The sequence below is a fragment of the Sinohyriopsis cumingii genome, chromosome 6 (assembly GCF_028554795.1).
Source record: "Sinohyriopsis cumingii isolate HCF-2022 chromosome 6, ASM2855479v2, whole genome shotgun sequence".
Lineage (NCBI taxonomy): Eukaryota > Metazoa > Mollusca > Bivalvia > Unionida > Unionidae > Sinohyriopsis > Sinohyriopsis cumingii.
Window position 1 is genome coordinate 86,145,576 of NC_142966.1, and position 24,030 is coordinate 86,169,605.

General features: G+C 34.5%; 1 protein-coding gene across 11 annotated transcripts in view; it reads right to left on the reverse strand.

Moving 5' to 3' along the window:
* The window catches only part of LOC149797374 (CD109 antigen-like), a 70,704-nt gene that overhangs the window by 19,359 nt on the left and 27,315 nt on the right, over positions 1-24,030 (reverse strand). The window contains exons 19-20 of one of the 11 annotated variants that reach the window (XM_089962146.1): positions 4,396-4,573; positions 222-339 (exon numbers count right to left, since the gene is read on the reverse strand). In XM_089962146.1, coding sequence (XP_089818272.1) covers positions 222-339; positions 4,396-4,573 — 296 coding nt within the window. Of the gene's footprint in view, positions 1-221; positions 340-4,395; positions 4,577-5,642; positions 5,827-8,288; positions 8,464-12,845; positions 13,033-15,496; positions 15,687-17,732; positions 17,881-19,744; positions 19,923-21,491; positions 21,670-22,055; positions 22,234-24,030 lie in introns of all 11 variants that reach the window. The other 10 variants (XM_089962143.1, XM_089962141.1, XM_089962150.1 and 7 more) reach the window with 10 other exon arrangements.

Genomic DNA, 24,030 nt, shown 5'->3' on the forward strand with positions numbered 1-24,030 from the left:
AATAAAAGAAATACTTGGTAAGCAATCTAACTCTCACCATATTTGTACATAGTTATTAATAATCAACACACACAGACAGACATACACTATCAAACTTGCCTCCATGCCAATACACTATTCATTTAGGTGAAAACAACCATAGGAAATAAAAATGCATAGGCATACACACCAAAAAGTGCAAGTATGCAGATATAATTTTATATATTGTTGCCTTGAATTACCTTAGCTGTGGACGGAGATACACCCAGCCCTGATACAGTATTTACAGCAAATGCACTAGCTATCCAAGATGTTATTGTGTCAGGTACTGTAGTTGATATCGTCACTTGACCATCAGCTCTGTTAATATATATATATATATATATATATATATATATATATATATATATATATATATATATATATATGTATGTATATATATCACATCATAAAATAGATATGCAAACAAGAGTTTCATATCGATTTAAAAATTAAAATAAATCATTGTTAGCCATGCTTGTGTAATTAAATTGAATTTTACATTTATGAACTGGAATGAAATAACATGATATTTAGCAAATGTATACGTCCACTCATGTATAATTAGCTTTTAGTTGAATATATATTAATATATATAGTACATATACAATTATGATTATTGTTATCATTCTATGTATGTCGAGTTAAACATTATATTACTTTTTCTCTGGTTTATTTAAATGTTGTCATTGACTATGTATTTCTTTTGTTCCTTTATCAGAAACTTCATTACTTTTATGTCCATTACATATTCATATACTTTGAAATATTTTACATACGATTAACATTAGATCCAACATACACTATGAAATAAATATAAAATTTTTAAAAAAGGTGAAGGCTAGAACTAGAAAGACATCAAGCGCTTTTATAGTTACAAGCAAAACAGAAAGCGAGGCTTGCCACAAGCAAGGTCAGTATGCTATTCCTAAAAGCTCATTTCAGAAGAAAAGATGAAAAGCAGTGGTCAAAAGCATAAATGGCAACCATTATAAAGACGTTATTTTAGATGACGATCTAGAACTGTCTCTCTTTTAAAAGCTAATTTTATTTAAATAACTAACAATTATTCAATTTGAATCCGTCAAAAAGTTTACAGTGTCAGTATTTGAAACACACTGGGATCTTGCATTTTTGTTAATCATTCTACATTGAAACAAGAGCACCTGTGAAATACATGTTTAGAGACCAAAGCAACAAACATAACAGAAACTGTAAAATTGTTGCAGGTTGTAAGTAATAACACTTCTTATTGTTCCTCTGTATCGATAATTATTCGAATGATTTAGAAATGCATTATCTCAGAGTCTTGTGTATGACTACCTCATGGTCATAGACTATTTTTGGGCCCAGAAAAAAAAGAATCCTTTATTTCTTACACAAATACTATGTAACACGTCTGACTATTAACAACACTGACTGACATCTCCATTTCTCCCCCAACCATATCTCTCTCTCTCTTCATTTTCAGATTTTGTTGACTTCTCCGGTGGCCTGGGGGTTAGAGCACCTGCCTCAGATCCGGGAAGTCGCGGGTTCGAACCATGGCCAAGTTATGCCAAAGACTTATAAAAATGGTACTAGCAGCTGCCTCGCCTGGCGCTCAGCATTAAGAGGTGAGTGGTAGGACAAGTCAGCCTGGTGTTTAGACATCATTATAAACTGTCACACTGCAGACATCATAGCGATATGAATGAAAAGTTGTTAAAGCTACATTAACAAATCGAATTCACACACACACACAAACATGCACACAAACACACATATTCTGTTTCATAATGGCTCTTTGTGGAGTGTTTGAAATCATCAGCAACTGCAATAATTGTCCCTTAGCAAGTTTGACTGAAAATTTGCTGGTTTGTATTTTAGTAAAATATTGAATTATTTGTTGCATTTTAAATAACCGAGTTCATATATAAAATATTTCTGTCCCGTACAGTGGATGTGCAGTGTATAATTACTGTCAACATTTCAATAATGTTCTTTTGTTGTTGTTTGCTTTATCACAAAAAGCAAACTGTATAAAATATATCTCTAACAGGACCCATGCAACGTAGTTTTGGTACCCACGGTGAGCCTTCCACTTTTTGCAGCTCCTTCCCGGGGATATCACTTATTATAAACTGTTCATTAGCATTAATACATATTTAGCATGATAAGTTATTAATTCCATTATTTAGTCCTACATATTAAATGATAAGAAATGAATAATCTGAAAGTGTACTTCATTTTTGTCGTCCCCAAAATCATGGCATCCTATTCAGCCGCCGAGTTTGCCTATTGGGTAAACTGGCTTTGGTCTCACAAACATCCAAACATAGGGCAGTGCAAGACTATTTTTGTATTTTATTTTAAACAGGCCCTTGCTCGACAAGAATAAATCACCACTTTTTGTTAGGAAATCATGAACTTAATAGTCCCCATAGCATAAATGTTTGGAGAAAAGTTGTCCAATATACGTTTCCTGGAGTCATTCATTAAACTTCATTGCAAACAAAAGTAGAATATTACACATAATTGAATATCATGGAGGCAATCTTTGATGTCTGTCAATGCAAGGTATTTACTTCAAGTGTTGGTCTGCTCCAGAGAAAATACTATAGTGACGGTCAGTAAATGTACATAGGAATTGAAAACAAGTTAAGCTTTTGGTTGTTTCAAGCTTTTTAACAATAATATTACTGGCTCAATCATTCTGAAATATATCTGACAAATGGCAGCAGAGTTTTCCATGGAGTATATGACCGCTTCAGTGGCCTAGTGGTAAAGCGTCCACCTCAGATATGGAAGGTCATGGGATCTAACTCCGACCAGGTCTTACCAAACACTTTAAAATGGTACTAACAGCTGCCTTACTTGGCGCTCAGCATTAAGAGGTTAGTGTTAGGACTGGTCGGCCTGGTGTCATGATAATGTGACTGGGTGGGACATCATGCTACATGTCTGTGACATGATGCCCTAGACATCACTACAAACTGTCACACTGCAGACATCATAGCGATAGAACTGAAAAATTATTAAAGTTACGTTAAAAATCTAAATCACTGAACATTGCTCACTGATAAGTTTATAAAGGTGTTTTAGAAGGACTTGTCTGTGGTCCCTCTCTCTCTCTTTTTGACATACACACACATACCATTTATGGAATATACATGGATTACTTTAACAGTAGATACAGGGCCCCGAGTGGCCGAGTGGTCTAAAGCACTCTCCATTACGGATCACTGACATCGAACATCTGTCTGCGTGGGTTCAAGTCTCGGATTTAGTCAATGTGGGTATGTGAGAAAGCTTGCCAGTAGCTTCTCGTGGGTCAGTGGTTCTTTCCGAGGTTTTCCTGGGTTCTTCTTCCACCATTAATACTGGCTGCCACGTATAGCCTATTGTGTGCTGAAAAATGGCGTTAAACCCCACAACAACAACAGCAGACACATTCATACTCATGCAAACATTTTCATGGTAATAAATTCTCTTCTGTCATATATGATCATGCAAAAATTCGTAATGCCATCAATTAAAGGTGACGCTTGTTGGAACTCTTATTAAGTGTTTATTGGTGACATCATATGTGCATGGATGTTATAACTGTGGTACTGGTAAAGGCAGGATTGGAAATGCAAAATGAACTTAGCAATGATTTGCATCATTACATCTACAGTTTGCTATGTATTCTTCTATTCTTTGACTCTTTGTAAATGTATTTACTTTTAAATTTGGACTGAAGTAGACAGAAAATTATACCAGACATGACAGATTTTGCACGGACCAAGCCTGATGCAAACTAGGCACAGCATTTCATGCAAAAAAGGTATACATGTTGAAGTACACAATATATAACCAGTCGATGTTGAAGTACACAATACATAATGAGTCCATATTATCTGCCCGTGAGAGTATTAAATTAAAAGGCCAATTATGTGACATGTTAATTTTCTTGATACGACTGTATACAGAAAATATGGATCAACTGTTTGAAACTATAATGAATACATGTAACTAATACTGCCACAAATGCGAGTAACAACTCACAAGAACATGACTGCCTGGAAACATAATATTTTATATAGAAAGAAATACAAAATGAAAATTCAGTCATAAAAGCATATTTATTTTGATATATCACGGAAATATGCAATTAGGTACCGTCTTCTTAGAGACTCAACAAAGCCCATGCAAACTATCAAGCTGAGGACACTGTGTCTACAAAGCTGGAGTACATGTGTACTTTAGAGACTCAACAAAGCCCATGCAATCTATCAAGCAAAGGACACTGTGTCTACAAAGTTGGAGTACATGTGTACTTTAGAGACTCAACAAAGCCCAGGCAATCTATCAAGCAAAGGACACTGTGTCTACAATGTTGGAGTACATGTATACCTTATGGTTTCATTTATCCATAACCATGTCTCTGGAAAAATTGTTCGAACTTTTTGTGGCACTTTTAGTTCTGAACCAGATGATGGAATCTGTGCACCGGAAATTAGGTTGTTTGATGCATGAGCAAATGCTATAGGCCCCGATCCTGCCATTAGGAAACCATGAAATCTTGGAAAATCTGCTGGGTTGAAAGAAAGAAAACAACCGCTTCTAAGACTATGTGTATTATGATTTCCCACCGTTAAGTTGTTTGCCTTTAAAATATTTTCTCCACTGCTTAATATGTAAAATAATTTGAATGACTTTACATATTAGGTTGCACAAATGTAGGCAAAGTATAAACACAAAGGAAGAAAAGTTATGACACAAAATCAGCTGAAATGGTTTTCACATCTGTGCCACAAATGTTTAGAATATATGGATTCATCATGAATTTAGACTCAGATGTCTTTATTCTAATCTTGTGGTTTTATTTATTAAGATTGTACACTGATTTTTAACTGTAAACAATCATTCAACTCAAAAGAAGAACAATGTGTATGAGTATGAAATAATGACGCTAATTTTTTATTGCAAATAACTGGCCTATATCACAATCTTGGAACTTGGTGAAACAAAGTCGCATCTGATTCGACTGTGGTCAATAAAAGCTATGATAAACCAAACTACACCAATCAGAACCAATCATTTTTTAGAGAAACTCATTCAGATATTTGTTTTTAAAATGTTGTGATATGTTACATCAAATATAAAGAATCTAAACATGTCAAACATTTTAGCTACAGCAAAACAATTTAAGAAAGTAAAAGTTCTGCTGCTTTTAAGAAACATGTCAAATATATTTAAATGTGGTTCGAGCAGTTAAAATTAATATGCATTATGAAAATCATTAAGGTTTAATTTCTTAACATTTCTATCATGTGTCTTCAGTGGAAAATAGCGATAACATGCTTGGAGAGCAACCAAAAAGCTTGTACAAATCGTATTATAGCATATGCCATGCAATTTCAGAAAGGTCAGAAGGCATTGTATATACATGGTAGTCCCTCAAAAGTAGCCAGTCATGGCATACTAGTATTTGGAAGGAAGCTGTTTGCATGTAACAAAAATATACAAAAAATAAAGGGAGGTGACAACATGCAATGTATGAAGGGAAGTAAAAATCAGAATATAGCTGGGTATGCGATGTACTTGCTGAAAGGGGTGAATTTTAATGGAGGTTGGACTGTACTGTCCAACATATTTACCCAACTGTATGATTTATCCAAAGCCAAGTCTCTGGGAATACGGAGCGGACCTTGGTCACTTCCTGCAGGCCCTGTTGACCCCCTGACTGGGCCGGAGCCACTGCACTAAAAGCCATGCCCGCTCCGGCTCCCATCATGGCTTCTGGTCCTCGCATGAATTCCACCATCTCCGGCCGGACAAAGTCTGGGATGTTTAAGATTTTGGTGTAAATTTAAAATCCAATAATATTTAGTGGGGTATGCACAGAAAACGTATCAGGCATTATGTCTTGTCTGAAAGAAATTCAGTATATCAAATGTGCGATATGGCCTGCTTTTAACGTGATCATCACTTAAACTGATGTCACAACAGCCCATCACAACTCTGTACAAATGTAAACTGATGTCACAACAGCCCAACACAACTCTGTACAAATGTAAACTGATGTCACAACAGCCCAACACAACTCTGTACAAATGTAAACTGATGTCACAACAGCCCAACACAACTCTGTACAAATGTAAACTCATGTCACAACAGCACAACACAACTCTGTACAAATATAAAAAGTTGGTGTAGCATGAAAACATAACATTATAAAATCATTAACAGCAAATGTCTACCACAACCCTAAATTTTACTGAAGAACAATGGTAAGCTTTATTAGTTCATATTGAAAGGTAATATTTAGATTTAAGTTTAACAAAAGGATTTTTGGGGTGTGAAACTTAATGGTTGTCCAAATGTTTTGGAAAGAGAAAAAAACGTAAAAACAAAACCAAATGAATGAAAAAAACCTTCCAAAATCCATTAATTTGAGAATTAATTAAAATAGCCATGGTTGAATACCAGAAATTGCTTATAAGAACTGACATCAGAGAGGAATCCAACATAGTGTCATTCAACAAACGGATAAAACAAATTAAGACATTGTCGTGTGCTCACGAACTTGTCAAGTATAATGCGAATCAGAAATCAATTGTTTATAGTAAATTTAATTAATTTAAGTAAAAGCCACCTGTGTTAATTTAAGATAGTAAAGAAGACTGTTTCTTGATGAATTAAATCTGTTTGTTTTCAGAATCTGTTAAAAACTATACATGCTGAGGGTTTCGACTATCACTATCTATTTAAAACTATACATGTCAAGGGTTTCGACTATCTCTGTTTAAAACTATACATGTCAAGGGTTTTGACTATCTCAATATGTTCAAAGCTAAAAACGCAGAGGATTTCACACATATCTGACATGAAAAGGCACAAATAGATGTGTGCTTTTATCTTGTTTCTGGTACATTTCTTGATCAATGAAAATCACATTGCTCAGGACAATTGGACGAAATAAATGAGTCAAGACCCAAACTTTATTTCATAGATATTGTGTTGTTTTTGATTTCCTAAGATGAATCGATAATGTCATATGATCATTAAACAAACCATCACCATATAAAAAAGCAAATTGTTTTAAAATGCATGGTTGATATGATGGAAGTGTTTTCCTGCCAGGAATAGTCAGTATGACAGACATGGATATGTTCACATATACGATGCTTACATTTTATATCATATCAACTCACTGAGACGTCCTTCATTTTTTTCTTTAAGAGGAAATAGCTTAAATGGTTATGATTAAGAGGGTAAATCTAACGTACATAGAACTGTTCTAAGGTGACATCAAGCAATCTTCCAACCCTATGAATAATAATCAGTTTCATCCAAACTCTGTAATCTTCAAGCCTCTGAATGATAATAGGTTTGGTCCATGTCCTACGACTAGTGATGATTCAATGAAGCTGCAAAGTTTATGGTATCAATGATGCTTAGACTAATTTGTAATGTTTATATGAGATTTAGAAACGCTTAAACGTAGTTGAAGAAATGTGTATGAGTCTAGCACAAATTAAACTCAGCCGTAAAATACAATATTAGTAATGCTTCAACTCAGTTGTAACATTAATGAAAAAAACTAAGAATAAAATTTTGAATATATTGTTAAATAACTGACTTTATGACAGAAATTCTGAGTCAGGCTATGTAGCATATGTTATTCACAGGGGACAGGTAAGCATGCTTCACACACATGGGAGACTGTGAAACAAACCTTTTCCATTCTAGTATATAGTCATTCAAAGTTTGTTCTATAAATATTGATAAGATTTTGCATCAGATGCAAAAGTCCACAAAAATACTGAATGAAACGCTATAAAGGTGTAACAAATTAAAAATGTCTCAACTGCTCTTTAGAAAAAAAGAAGTAATGCGAGATGAAGAATTGAACTATATTATGCGTTTTAAAGCAATGTAAATTATTTCAAATCACATGCAGTAAATAACCATAAAAGAGTTTTGTCTAGTATTTTCTATTAATTCCGCTCCAATTAATTTCAGGTAATAAAAGAACAACCCAGAGTCTCATTGCAATGCATTAATAAGATACTGCACAGTTTAGGCTTCACAAACAACCATAGCCATTAAGAGATACTGCATGGCACAGGCTTCACAAACACAGTAGCTGTTATAAGATATTGTACAGTATAGGCTTCTTGAAAGGCGGTAGCCATTACAAGCTGGGCAAAACTAATATAGTTGGAAAATCATCTGCACAGCAAGGGCATTGTACTTTCAGACACAGAAGCTACTGCATTGAAACTAGAACAGAAATTTACCCAACAGTTTGATTTAGCCAAAGCCACGTCTCCGGGAATACGGACCGGACCTTTGTCACTTCTTGCAGGCCTAGTTGACCACCTGATGGTGCTGGTGCAACACTACTAAATACTCCCATCATAGGTGCCGTTGGCCCTCCATGCATGAAATTCAGAATTACCGGATGTGTAAAGTCTGAGACATGTAAGATAAGTTTTAAATCCAATGATAACAAGTGTCATGCACGATTTTAAACTTGGGTTGGGTGGGGGTGCTAAGAATTTGTGCGTTTTTGTACGCAATCATAAATGCATGGACTCTTTTTATTTCTTTGTAAAAGATCAAGATATAGAACTAAATTAAACAATGTTGCTCAAAATACGAAATACCTGAAGGTAACACTACCCCTACAAATTCAAGTTGAGCTTTTATCACAGTTTTACCTCCTAGGAGAAAACAAGGGGATTATTATATGATCGAATGGCTGCAAAAGACAGAAAAGAGCTTCCGTAGATTACAAATACTTTATTTAGTAAGACTAGATATGGAAGCATTGGTAATATTGGATGCAAGCTACTTCTTCAAAGACAATCTTATCAATTCCGACATTAAATCAGATTCAAACAAGAATGTTCATGTAACCTAGTCTGAAAAGAACTGTGTTAAGTCGCTTAGTTTGTGTGGGCTTGAAACACAGGCTAATGTAATATCTATGACAGTTAAATTGGAGGGCGATTTATTTACCTTTTTTCAAATCTACCATAATGATACATCTAAGCCAGTTAACCAGTCAATAAGACAATACACCATAAATATCATGAAAATAAGCCAGAATTATATTACATGTTATCATTACTATATAAACCCTTTGCTTTAATGCAGAGAGTAAATATTTTATGTCAAGAAAGCAAATAAAATTGTTAGGACAAAAATATGCCCTAGTTAAATACGGAGTCTACAACAGAATGTACGAATTACAAACTTGAGACGCCAACAAAGAGTCAGATGACTTTAATAACTTTGATAGATCAAGTATGTTTTGTATACAAGAAGGGCAATATCTGTATCAAAGTATTTTCTGTTAATAATCTAATAAGATCTTGGATATATAATCCTTATGTGACCCAGTAAAAATGTTGTTGTTGTTGTTGTAGGGTTTAACGCCATTGTTCAGCACACAATAGGCTATACATGGCGGCCAGTATTAATGGTGGAGGAAGAACCCGGGAAAACCCCGGAAAGAACCACCGACCCATGAGAAGCTACTGGCAAGCTTTCTCACATACCCACATTAGCCGAATCCGAGACTCGAACCCTCGCAGACAGAGGTGAGATGGCAGTGATCCATAACGGAGAGCGCTTTAGACCACTCGACCACTCAGGGGCCCCAGTAAAAATGCAATGAGTCGCTATACATTCAAGCATGAAGCAAAATACATAGCAAAGTCTTACAGAAATGATCTTCAATTTTACAGCTCAGTGAAATGTACCCAGATGTTTAATTTTGTCCAGGAAATACAGCCTGAAATTTACTGCACACATACCACCAAAAAACTTTATCTGGCGCCTAATCATACATGTACCAGCTCTAGGCATTGTAAACTTAGAAACTTAGTCCAATCCATCATGAGCTTTGGCTGGAAAATGTTTGTGATGATTAAAACAAATCCAGTATCTTAGAATACTAAAAGTAAAGGAACATTTGAATAAAATTTACCTTTGATTTGCACAGCAAATGGTAGCAGTAGTTCAATTGTTTAATGTTTTATCCTTTAATACATGCTGGTAATGGCACCAGTTTCAGAGATGACAGCATGAAAAATTTTGATCTTGAATATACAAACATATACATCATAGTGTCAAGTCATTTATTTTCTGGGTTGTCAATGTTTGCAAATTTCTAAAAAGTTACAATTTCGTGGATACTTAAATTCGTCGACTAGTTAAGGGTCCTATTATTTACAGAACTGTTCACACATCCTTTAAATTTGTGGCTTTTAGGAAATGGAAAATCCACAAGAACCATTCCAACACAGAAAATAAATAGTACAACTCACGCAAAATCCATGACAACAATTACAACACAGAAAACAAAAAGCACATGCATGTGAAATCCACAAAACCCTTTAGCCATAAAAACAGTAAACTCACAACATGTGCAGAGAATAAAACAAATGACGTTAAATGTTTCTGTATTGCTAAGTGATTAAAACATGGAAACTACTTAGTTGTACACAAAAAACATGCATAATTAATACACTTGCACAGAGAGAGAGAGAGAGAGGTATACATTGCGGCACAGTACTTTATGCAGCATATGTGATTTTAACTAAACTGTTTTACAGGACTTAGTCTAGGGGAAGGAATAATTAATTTTATGTACACAACTGAGTAGATCTTGATTTTAAAGAATACATATTAGACTGATTAAAAGATTATTAAAATGAAACTGCATATTAGAAATAGTACAACAATTTAAGTTTGGCACATTCGCAGGAAACAACACTGATGGGTTGCATTTTATCAACGTTCATACAGCAAATAGTTGATATATGTACATATATTGACTACAATGAATACGGAGAAGAAAACAGAAACTATTTCTTATTAAAGTAGATTTACTAGGCTTATGGGAATTCATAAAGTAAATGGGAACATTTATTTCCTAACGACGTAGTCAATCAGAAGTCCTGGCCACATTAAATCTAGTGAGCAAAGTCAGTTAATAGAAATATAATTTTTTAATGTGAAAATTCATGCCGCTTAAATTAAATACTAGTAAGTATTCATTAGAGGTATGGTTCAGGAAGAGGCAATAAACGGCCTTCAGCAGCAGACATAGAATGTATTGCAAATAATTAAAAGCCTCCAAGTAAATAAATGCTAAAATTAAATAACCAGTCACGGACAAGATGCAGCAAAAAGGTCTATGTTCTGTGCAGACATGTATTCAGCAAACATGGTGCCCTTTTAGGGAAATAGGAGCATGTTAGTTATTACATCAAGCCCTTAAAAATTACATAACAGTTTTGTTTGTTGAAAATTATGTTTTCAGAAGCATGGAAGGGATACTGTTCACTTCCTGCACATTATATTGAAACCTGATGGAACCTGTGCCATACGAACAAAAACCCATACCCATACCCATACCAGCTATGGCTCCCTTCATGGCTTCCATTGGCCCTCCAGCTTTCATGAACTCAACACCCAGCAGAAAGAATGTCTGTGATATAAGCAATGAATCTGAAACCTTTCTGAATATAAATACTATGCCATGTCCTTGTTGTCTTCACAACTGGCACTGGCGTATAAAATGTTTACACATCTTTGTAGTTTGCTCAATGTCAGGGAATCATAGCACAGTGCCATCACATATTATTTCTAATTTATGCAAGCTGGAATACTATTAGTATTTTAAGGGAAGTGATGAAGTGCAGCAAATAAGAACATCTAGTGTGAAATATATTGACAACCAAACAACAAAAATCCAGCATCTCCAAAATATACTAAAAAAGAAATTTGGTTGAAATTTACTGAAGGGATGGAGATTTATCTAAAATGGCATGGCAGTTTCAAGCAAAATAAATATTGATTTTCAAGAATCTGGTAAAATTTAGAAGGAAATCAATGAAAAAACCAGTATAATAAAGATAATTAAATCGATATAAAAGGATATGTCACACACACACACACACACACACACACACAATGAGGACAATATTTGTTGTTCAAAGGTATGCTTCTGAGACTAAAAATGCTAACCTTTTCCATTTCTTGCAAGTTGGTACAATACCATCAGGTCCCCTACCGCCTATGCCCGACATGGTACCAAACCTCGCATATTGAATTCTGGCTAAACAGCTACAAATATGTTTCAAGGGCGCATAGGGGTCTGAATCCCATGCTCTTTTTTACTTTTTTGAATTTGATAATTCTAGAGATTTGGGTTAAGTTTTTAACACTGATGTAATATAAGGCATTTGTATCTTAATTTTGACCCTGCCAAGTGATAAAAGGTTACGGTGATGAAACTGAAGTAGCTACCAGAAGATTAAAATTAAATGGACCAAATTTACTCTACCACAATATTATCTACATTTTCATTGAAAGATTTATCTTACATTAGAGCTGAAGAAATTAAGAAAGTACAAAACAAGAAGACATCAGTAGCACGAGAAAGCATACAAATAATAACTCTAATTATAATAATAATATATAATTTTTTCAGTAAATGCTGTAATTTTCACTACTCTTATGTGTAATAATCAACACAAACATCCTGGTCTTTTAAATGAAGCCATGAGTATTATGATCACAATTAGAAGTAATAATTCCAAAGCTGACCATGAAAGTATATTTAAGTGGACAGACTGTATGCTCCCAGCTATGGAAAAGAGTTAAAGCATTCAAAAGTATTTGCAAGCAATTTTCTTTCTCCTAAGATAATTAGATCTCTGATGACAGTAGCAATTACAAGCTGAGGAAACTAATATTGTTGGAAACCATCTGCAGAGCAAGCACTTTGCACTTTCAGACATAGAAGAAGTTAATGCATTGTAATCAGAATGGAAATTTACCCAATGGTTTGATTTATCCAAAGCCACGTCTCCGGGAATACAGACCGGACCTTGGTCACTTCCTGCAGACCCGGTTGACCAGCTGATGGTGCCGGTGCCACACCACCTACTGCTCCGGCTCCCATCATAGCTGCCATTGGAACTGGGCCTCCATCCATGAAATTCACAATCCCCGGAGGAAAAAAGTCTGAGACATGTAAGATAACTTTTAAACACCAAGATAATATGTTTCAGCCACAAACCAAACAGGGGGGCGGTGGGGGAGTGTGTCAGGCATCACCAACTTGCAGTTTTTGCAAGCAATTGTATGGCCTCTTTTTATATCTTTGTAAAACATTAAGATATAGAACTGTATGTTGCTCAAAATCTGTCTGCTAAATGCTTGAAGGTAACAATACCACTACTGTACAGTAGGTAGAGCTTTTATCAAAGTTATACCTCCAAGGAGAAAATAAGCAGATTAATATATGATCGAATGGCTGCAGATGATATAAAAAAGCCTCTGCAGATTACTATTACTTTACTGTAGCAAGACAAGATATGGAAGCATTGGTAACATCTGATACAATCTACTTCTTCAAAGACAATCTTGAGGATTCCAAAATAAAATTATTCAACCAAGAACATTCATGTAACCTAGTTTGAGAGAACAGTACCAAGTTGGTTAGTTCATGCGGGCTTGAAACACAGGCTAATGTAATATCTATGACAGTTAACTTGGAGGGTGATTTATTTTCCTTTTTTCAAATCTACCATAAGGCTACATCTAAGCCAGTTTACCAGACAATTAGACAATACACCATAAATATTACAAAAATAAGCCAGGAACTGGATATTGTTACTAGATAATCCCTTTGCTTTAATGCAGACAGTGAATATTTTATGTCATGTAAGCACATAAAATTGTCAGCATAAAACCTATGCCCTAGTTAAATATTGAGTCGACAACAGTCAGAACTTATAAATTAAAAACGTCAAAAGCCAACAAATGAGTCGAGGTAACTTTCATAATTTTAAGAGATCAAAGATGTATTGTATGCAAGAAAGACAACACCTCTTTAGAAGTGTTTTGTGTTAATACTCTCATATGAACTAGGATACATAATGCTTATTAGACCTGTTATAAATGAAGAGTCTCCAAGCACAAAGCAAAGTACATAGCAAAGTCATACAAAAATGAACTTCAAATTTACAGCTCAATGGAAATTTACCCAGATATTTAATTGTTTCCAAACATATATCCGGAAAAATAAAGCATGCTTTTGACATTCCTTGTTAAGTTATAGTACAGACGTACTAGGCGGATGACATACCACTAAAAGCTTTATCTGGCGCCTCATCATACCAGCTCTAGGCATTGGAAACTTAGAAACTTAGTCCATTCCACTGTGAGCTCTGGATGAATCCAGTATCTTATAATACTAAAAGTGAATGAACATTTGAGAAAGATTTACTTTTGGTTTTGCGAAAAATGGCAGCAGTAATAAAACTGTTTTATGTTTTATCCTTTGGTACACAGTCGGTAATGGCACCAGCTTCATAGATGAGAGCATAGAAAATTTTGATTGCGAATACACAAATATATATATCATAGTGTCAATTCATTTATTTTCTTGGTTGTCAATGTTTGCAAATTTCTAAACAGTTACATTTTTATGGGTACTTAAATTCGTCAACTAATTAAGGGTCCTATTGTTTACAGAACTGTTCACGACAACCATTACAACACAGAAAATAAATAACACATGCACGTGAAAGCCATGAGAGCATTTAGCCATATAAACAGTAAATTCACAGTATGTGTAGAGAAATAAAACAAAAGACGTTCAATGTTTCTATATTGCTAAGCAATTAAAAGGAGAGAAAATGGAAACTACTTGGTTGTATGCAAGAGACATACATAAATAATTCTGAGAGCGAGATTTGTGATTTAGCATATGTGATTTAAAATAAATTGATTATACAGGACTTAGGCCAGAAAAGGAATAATTAATTTTATTTACAAACCTATAAAATTCTTGATTTAAAGGAATTTATGTAAGACTGATTAAAAGATGTTCAAATGAAACAGCATATCAGAAATAGTACAACAAGTGAATATCGGCATATTCGCAGGAAACACTGACAGGATGCATCTTGTCAAGGTTTATACGGCAAGTAGTTGATATATGTAAATATATTAACCACAAATGAATACTGACAAGTAAATAGAAACTATTTCATATTAAAAGCTCTAGCTTTACTAGGCCTATGGGATTTGATAAAATAGATCATATTGTGTATTTCCAAACAGGAAATCTAACAAAGTCCAGGCTACATTAAATCTTGTAAGCTAAGTCAATGAACAGAATATCATTTTACACTATGGAATCCTCTGACAATTAAATTTTTCCTATAGTCAAGACTCAACTACAAGTAATTATCATTATGGAGTATTGTACAGGAAGTTCCAATAGACAGTATTTGGCAGCAGACATAGAAATTGCAAATAATTAAAACCCTCTAAGTAAGTAAATGCCTAAAATTAAAATAAGGTCATGGTCAAGATCCTGCAAAAGCTTTATGTTCTTGGCGGACATGTATTCAGCAAACATGGGACCTTTTCAGAAAACAGGAGCATCATTGATATTATACCAAGCCCTTAAAATTACCCAACAGTTTTGTTTGTCCAAAGCCATGTTTCCGGAAATACGGAACGGACCCTGGTTACTTCCTGCAGGCCCTGCTGACTACCTGACGGGGCTGGTGCCACACCACCAAAACCCATACCTGCTATGGTTCCCTTCATGGCATCCATCGGCCCTCCACCTTTCATGAACTCAACACCCGCCGGAAAGAAGTCTGTGATGTTAGAATTTGTAACCTTTCAGATTATAAATGCTAAGCCATGTTCCAGCTGTGTTTGTATAGAATGTTTGCACATCCTTGTAGTTTGCTCAGCGTTGTGGAATCAAGGCATAGTGCCATTGATTTTTATTTCTAACTTTTGCAAGCTGGAATACTATTAGTATTTCAAGGCCAGTGTTGAAGTATCAAAAATAGGAACAATATATTTTTCAATATCTTTACAACCAAACAGCAAAAACCCAATATTTCAAAAGAAATTAAAATATAACATGTGGAGAATTTGGTTGAAACTTAACAAAGGACAGGATAATTGTGTGCTGATAAATAAACTGTTATGGCAATAGCAAGCTAAATAGATATTGACTGTCAAAAATTTGCCATGCTGTGGATGGAAATCAGTGCAAAAACAAATAGAATTAAGCTAATTTAAGTTAATATATAAACTCTAAATTGTAGAGACCGCTCCGGTGGTCTAGTGGTTAGAACATCCGCCTCGGATATGGAAGGTCATGGGTTCGATCTCCAGCTGAGTCATACCAAAGACTTACAAAAATGGTACTTTCAGCTGCCTTGTTTGGCTTTCAGCATTAAGAGGTTAGTGTTAGGACTGGTCAGATATATAAACTGTCACACTGCAGACATTGATGCAATATGACTGAAAAAATGTTAAGCTACGTTAAAAATCCAAATCACACACACAAACACACACACACACACACTAAATTGTAGAAATATAATCACACACACACACGCACATGAAATAACAATTACATTTGCTGTCCATAATCATGCTTCTGTGACAAAAGATGCCACATCTTGCAAGTCTTGATCATAATCTAACTGGATTGGTACGATATGCCCAAGTCCTCAACCGTAAATGCCCACCATCATACCAAACCTCACATCATATTGAATTTTGCTAAAATTAATCTGACATATCTTGATAAATTAAAAGCCCTATACATATTTCCTTCTTCCATATACAGACATCTAGATAACATGCTCTTTGTATTTGTTTTGAATTTGATAATGTTAGGGATTGGGTTAAGATTAGCAGCAATATAATTTAAGGCACTCATATCATACTTTTGACCCCGCCGACTTATAAAAGGCTAAGGTGTTGAAATTGGAATAGCTAACAGAATGTTAAAAAAAGACTGCCACTTTATTATCTACATTTTCATTAAAACATTTATCTAACCTTAGAGCTGAAGAAAATAAGGAAATCAATAGCAAGAGAACCTCATTAGCACTAAGAAGGCGTACCAATAATAATTAAAAATAGAATAATCACATTAAAAATATTCAGCGATTGATGTAGTTTTCCATGACACTCTAGAGCCATACAAATATCTTGGTCTTTTAAATGGAGACATGAGTAATATGACCACAACTAGAAATAATCAAGCCAAGGCTGACCATAAAAGTATATTTAAGTAGACAGACTGTATACTACTTGCTACAAAAAAGCAGGTATAGTATTCAAAAATATTTGCAAGCAATTCACTTTCTCCTTAGTTAATTCAATCCATGATAAGCAGGTCAACAAAAGACAATCTGGACATTCAACAACACTCAAGGTTTTGTTGATGTAAATATGAAACCAAGATTTCAATAAGTATCGAAGATCGAATCTGCGGTATTATACGAACGTTATAATTTTAAACGGGGAAACCATTATGCTCACTCAAGATACTGTTAAAAGCTTCAAATTCAAAGTGTAATAAGCTTTGAAAAAATTTTGCTGACAAAATGCAAAAAATATATGAAGCCTTTAAACAGACAACTACAATAACAACAATGGAGATAGGGAGGGGATGGAAACTGACCTTCGACTGATATGTATATATAATTAAAGAAAGCAACAATTTGCAAAATGCATGTTTTTCATGACTTTCGTCAATAAGGATGGCATAAAATTTAGTGTTTTCAAACACTACTCATTCAATGCATAGATTTCCAAGTGCAAGATTATAGCAAGCATAAAGCGACACAGATGAGGTAATCGCATTGTGCTTTAACGACATTATGATAGTTTACCCCACTGTTTGGTTTATCCAAAGCCATGTCTCTGGAAATACAGAGCGCACTTTCGTCACTTCCTGTAAGCCTTGCGGACCAGAGGACATGCTGGATGCCATAGGAGCAGGAACCATACCAGGCATAGGCATTGGAAATCGAAAAGGGTCTAAGATAATAAACATAAATCGAATATTGTCAAGATTTAGTGAGTAACCTGCCCTTAGAATGCAGCTATCTTTAGCAAAACAGGTTCAACAAAAATACCAATATGCTAAAGATATATGATCTGTGCGTAAGTGATTAAATTTCTAAGACCGCTGATTTAATTAAGAAATAGGAATGATGACACAAGAAAACAAGTCCAGCAGTTAATATTTTGATACACTGCCAAAGATTACGGTCTCATTTAAAAAATGTGATGAGTGAACTAAATTGAATATATGGCAACGGATCAGGCCATGCAATCACCTTTTCATGCATTGAATGTGTCAAAATGACTCCATGCTGAGAATCTAAATAGGTTTTATAATTGTGACATCATTGGTTCTTTTCACCTGTAGCACCATCTGAAGAGGTGATATAAAAACTCCAAAATATGACACTAAAAATGCATGTACAGTGTCATTGGTCCTAAAAATTTCAAGTTCGCATCTTTATTCTACTGTACAAGGATTTCAGTGACATTATAACACTGTACATGTATATACCATCATCATAGATACATACAAACAGACAGTACTGTCACTGTGCTTCTTTCACAGTGCAATTGATATGGAAGAAAATAGTGGGAAATAGTCGTGTTAATATTTTATCTAAAATTGGCAGTCAATTTGATATAGAATATCCATTTCAAGTAAATAAAAACCTCTCTCTTTTGAGTTTAGATTTGCAAATATATAGTAAAATAAGTTTTTGCCACCTGGAATATGGCTTTTCCATGAATCCCCTTTAAACATGAAGTAGCTTGAACATCTTCCTATCTTTAGCATGAAAAAGATTTCCATGGTGTTAACTCAGTAATTGGTGAAAATTATTTGGCATTTTTTTTTGTAAGGATGAAACATGAATGTAGGAGTTTTGAAACTGTATTTTGATTCTGACACAAGTCTTCTGAACACTTTTGTGTCCTGCTTCCAGAATATTTCACACGTTGAAAGTTAATATAAATGAGTCAAACATAAATATTAATTCCAACAATAGTGTTAATTTATAAATTCTCTCTCTCTCTCTCTCTCTCTCTCTCTCTCCCTCCCTCCCTCCCTCCCTCCCCAGATGACATGAAAAGAGCATGGAACTTCCACACTTGCTATTTCAGAAATCTTTGTTTATGGACACAATGTCTGAACAAATACAAATTAACAACTATAATGTTGTTTCATAACTACATTATCACACTATGAGATTTGAAGCCATGCTTTCTGCTTCATATATAAAACATTAGAAGGAGAAGGACAATTTTAAGTTGATGAAACTGTAGTTTGATCCTTGCATCCCATCATGGTAATGGACCATGTCTAAACAAAACACGCTGTAAAAGCAAAAAACAGCAGCGCAAATGATATTTGATTCGATTGCATGAATGAAAACCTCATTAAAATAGTATTGCAATTGTTTTATCTGACAGTCATGACAATTATTTTATTTCAGTTTGGGCAATTGGACTGCAAAGTGGAAAATATATTCACCCTGTTCACCCAGGGTCCAGCATTTATTCACAAATATGAACCTTTAAGACACTTTATATATACATTTGCCCCTTTTAGATAAGTATACAATGTTCTTAAATTTAATTTTTCTGTAACATAACTGATCATATTTTAAATTTTTCTTTCAGAAACGGCTACACCTAGGATGCCAGGCAACGAAGCTTTTTATTTCTCACTTACCTAAAATATTTCAGAGGAAATGGCTATCTTCAACAATGCCAGAAACATGCCTTGGGAAGAAACCACTAATCGTTTATGCATATTAAGCGCAAAACATTTTTAGCGATAACGGGAGAAACTAATCTGATTTGTATGAAAGTTTACCCAACGATTTTGTTTGTCCAAAGCCATGTCTCTGGGAATATGGAGCGGACTTTAGTAACTTCTTGCAGGCCTTGTTGACCACCTGTCGTGGCCATACCACCAGCTGCTGCACCATTTAAGACCATGCCCCCTCCTCCTCCCATACCTGCTCCCATCATTGCCATCGGCAGGAAAAAGTCTGAGATATTCAAGATAACTTCAAACTCTACGATCACATTCATCACGCATTTACAATGCCTTCGCTATGTGTATAAAGTCTTAAAGAGTCATACATAACCCCAAATCCTTCTACACTGTTACCTCTACTAGTAACATCCTGATACAAGAAACCTTTCCATTCATGATGCCAACTTTTGTAAGGTATACACCATCCAGTTATGATACAATACCATGTTTGATGAAGAGATATTAAATGGCCCAGGTGATATGATCAGAAATAAGTTTTAAGACAGCATCGATATTGCAGAAGTACTTACCAAAATAAAACCACTATAATATGCAAAACATGGTATAGTAACGATGCCTGTATATAAAGATTCATGACGACAGTTCAGGAGATATGAATAACACATGAAAGTGTAAAGAGATAACTAAATTTTCTCATAAAAGGAAGATACTTAAAAAGTGCTTATCTTACAAAGCCCATAACTCCACACTGTCTTGGCAGTGGACAAATACATTCCACATTTCATGAAAATACATGAAATAGTTCAAGAACCATTAAAGAAATACAAAAGTGGGACTGGGATACGAAGCAACTCTCAACCCGAACTCCCAAGTCTGGGGTAAATAGGGCAAATAAGGTACATACCAAGCCACAGGGAAAGTCAAACCACCAGTACTATACACTACACTGAAATGTTTACAGACTATTTATACTAACTGTAAAAAGAAGCATTTATTGAGATAGGTTATGTTAAAAGTGCATTAAAATAATATGTAGTTCTTCTGGCCAAATGATCCTTTCTAGCTGGATTTAAATAACGCATAGTTATTCTCGACAACTGATCCTTCTAGTAATAAAGCTGGATTTAAATAATTCATAGTTAATCTGGCCAACTGAGCCAACTGATCCTTTCTAGCAATAAAGTTGGATTTAAAACCAGTCATAATGTCCATGACTTGTCTCCAATTTGTTTTTTAAACAAATGAAAATCATGATCCATAAACAAAATAATAAATGTTGTGAAAATGTGAAAGCAGCAAGAAGATATTAAAGAGGACAGGCCATGTTTCAAATTAACTAACAATAATGTTGACATGTAAGCATTAAGTATACCTTAGGATCTGATATAAATGGAATGGTTTCGGGAAGAATAAAAATGTTTTAGCCGAACAAGGGCCATAATTGCTTTTTGGTTAAACAAAATCAACTCTAAATTCATTCCACATCATTGAGATACATTGACCTATAAGTAAGTATTACTAAGCAAAACCTATCATTTTTATTTATGCAAAAGATGTTTCACACTGCAAAACTGATGAAACCATGGTGACATGGGTAGGCAGACAGCTAGAAATTGTGTTCAAGCGTTATTCCATTGATGGTTCCTATTTAGCAAATATTAAATCAAGTGGATGCATGACTATTTATATTGTACAAATGCATAATACTTTCTAAAGCTAGGAAATTAACCACACCCTGACACTAGTACAACAGAGAAGTTATAATGTTGCCATGGGACTTGTAAGCATACTGCATGCCAGAGACGAGAAAAGTACAAGTCAACAGGACTATTTAATATACCCAATAGTTTGGTTTGTCCAAAGCCATGTCTCCGGGAATACAGAGCGAACTTTATTCACTTCTTTCAGACCTTGGTTGCTGACAGACTGAGTCATAGCCATCCCACCACTAAAAGCCATATCGGGCAATGCCACGGGGGCTCGATCTCCATCAAGCATGAACTCCCAGCGGGAATGGTCTGATATGATTAGAAATCATTAGTATTTTGCGATCGCAAGCAAACTGCGCAGATTAATCCTATTGAAATATAGATTTGTGTCAAAATCTGTAATTAAATGCGAAATTGTCCACAGAAATAATGCCACACATGAACGGACACATTCAAGAACCAAAAACATTAGAGACATTAGAGTTGTAGTTATATCATATTGTTGGTTGTTACATAGATACTGGACATCAAATTGTGTAGCATTTAAGCTACCAATTTGTATTTTGATGTAAACACATGAATCACTCAAAATGCTGGAAGAATCACTGTGCGAACACGAACCAAGCAAGCGTATAGCACACAAGGGGAAAATAATTTATTTTTATATATATATATATGCATGTGCGATATTTTACCCAACGGTGTGGTTCATCCAAAGCCATGTCTCCGGGAATACAGAGCGGACTTTTGTCACCTCTTGAAGGCCTTGATTTGTGACAGACTGGGGCGCGACAACTGAATTAATCATCCCTGCCCCAGATGCCATACCAGCCATAGCCATAAATGGTCCATCAACCATCGGCCCGAAAAAGTCTGAGATATTTTTATTGCAAATGTAAAGTTAATACCGACGAGAAAGGTTTATGTCTTACAAGCACAAAGAGTTTTTCAAGGATATTATGATCAAAATTAATATTGAAGGAATGCATCAATACTTCAACAAAATCAAAATGAAATGGACCCTTCTACCCACAAAAAAATTTCCTTTTCAAGTACAGTCTACCATTTAGTCACAGCAGGGTATTTTGTAATATTTTAATTTTCATTATTTTTTACTAAATCAGTCCAATCAAGTATTTATTTAATAATTACACTGAAAGATACAGTGCATGTATTAAAGGGAAAAACCAATTACAAAGAAGAAAAATAACTTTTCTATGGATTCCAAAAATTTTCAACGATTAGCCTAATTGTCCTAATTCTAACATTTCTTTATCACTGTATCAGATTATTGTGTTTAAGTGACCTGCTTCAAGTTATTGAATTCTGAATGAACTATATCAAGTCAATGTGTTTTAAATGAAATGTCCGTGAATGAAATTTGCTGAATAATGTTTAATCTGATCAGCACATATATAATTTTCTCTAAATATATCAGTGTGCAGGGGTATAAAAAGCTATTGTTTTGCAGATTACTAACAAAATATAATTAACCCAAGATAATAAGAGATGGATTAATAGTAATAGACATTTCAGTACTCTCATTGGGGATCAAACGGCAGTACAGTAATTGTACTTGAAGTCTCACGAGTGAGAACAGTGAACACCCTAAAAGCACCTGTTTACATGTTTACATTCAAAACAGTTTTCTCTATACTGCTGCAAAGCAGCCTTAGATAAAATGGAAATAATGTCTCTTGATGCAAAAAGAAAAGATAAAATTCAAGACAAATCATTAAGAACACTGCATTAAGATCATAGCATTGATTAAGACCATTGCATTGATTAAGACCACTGCACTGATTAAGACCATTGCATTGATAAAGACCACTGCACTGATTAAGACAATAGCAATGATTAAGACCATTGCATTTAGTAAGACCAATGTACTGATTAAGACCATTACATTTAGTAATTCCACTGCAGATGACATTAATTACAGATGATAGCCATTCATATGTCTTGTAAACTAATGATATCATGAAAGATGGAAACAAACATACCACTTTGAGGAACATGTCATTGTATGAGAGTTTGCAAGATGAGGCAGTTTTGAGGAAATTGGAGCATCAATGCAATATACATATTTCTGATATTGCTGCAAAACACACGTATTTCTGATATCACTGCAACATACATATTTCTGATATCACTGCAATATACATATTTCTGATATCACTGCAATATACATATTTCTGATATCACTGCAATATACATATTTCTGATATCACTGCAATAATATATTTCTTACATCGATGCAATCCATGCATTTTTATATCATTACAATAAATGTATTTCTGATATCACCGCAATACACATCTTTCTTATATCACTGCAATACACATATTTCTTATATTACTGTTATGCACATATTTCTTATATCACCGCAATAAACGTATTTCTTATATCACTGTATTACATGTATTTCTGATTTCACAGAACATATTTACTTCGGATATCAACGCAATGCACATATATCTTATATCAATTAAATGCATACATTTCTTATCTCACTGTAATACATGCATTTCTGATATCAATGCAATACATTTACTTCTGATATCAATGCAATGCCTGTATGCCTTATATCAATTCAATACACATATTTCTTATATAAGTGCAATACACATATGTCATACATATATGTACACATTGTTTAGAATGAATTTC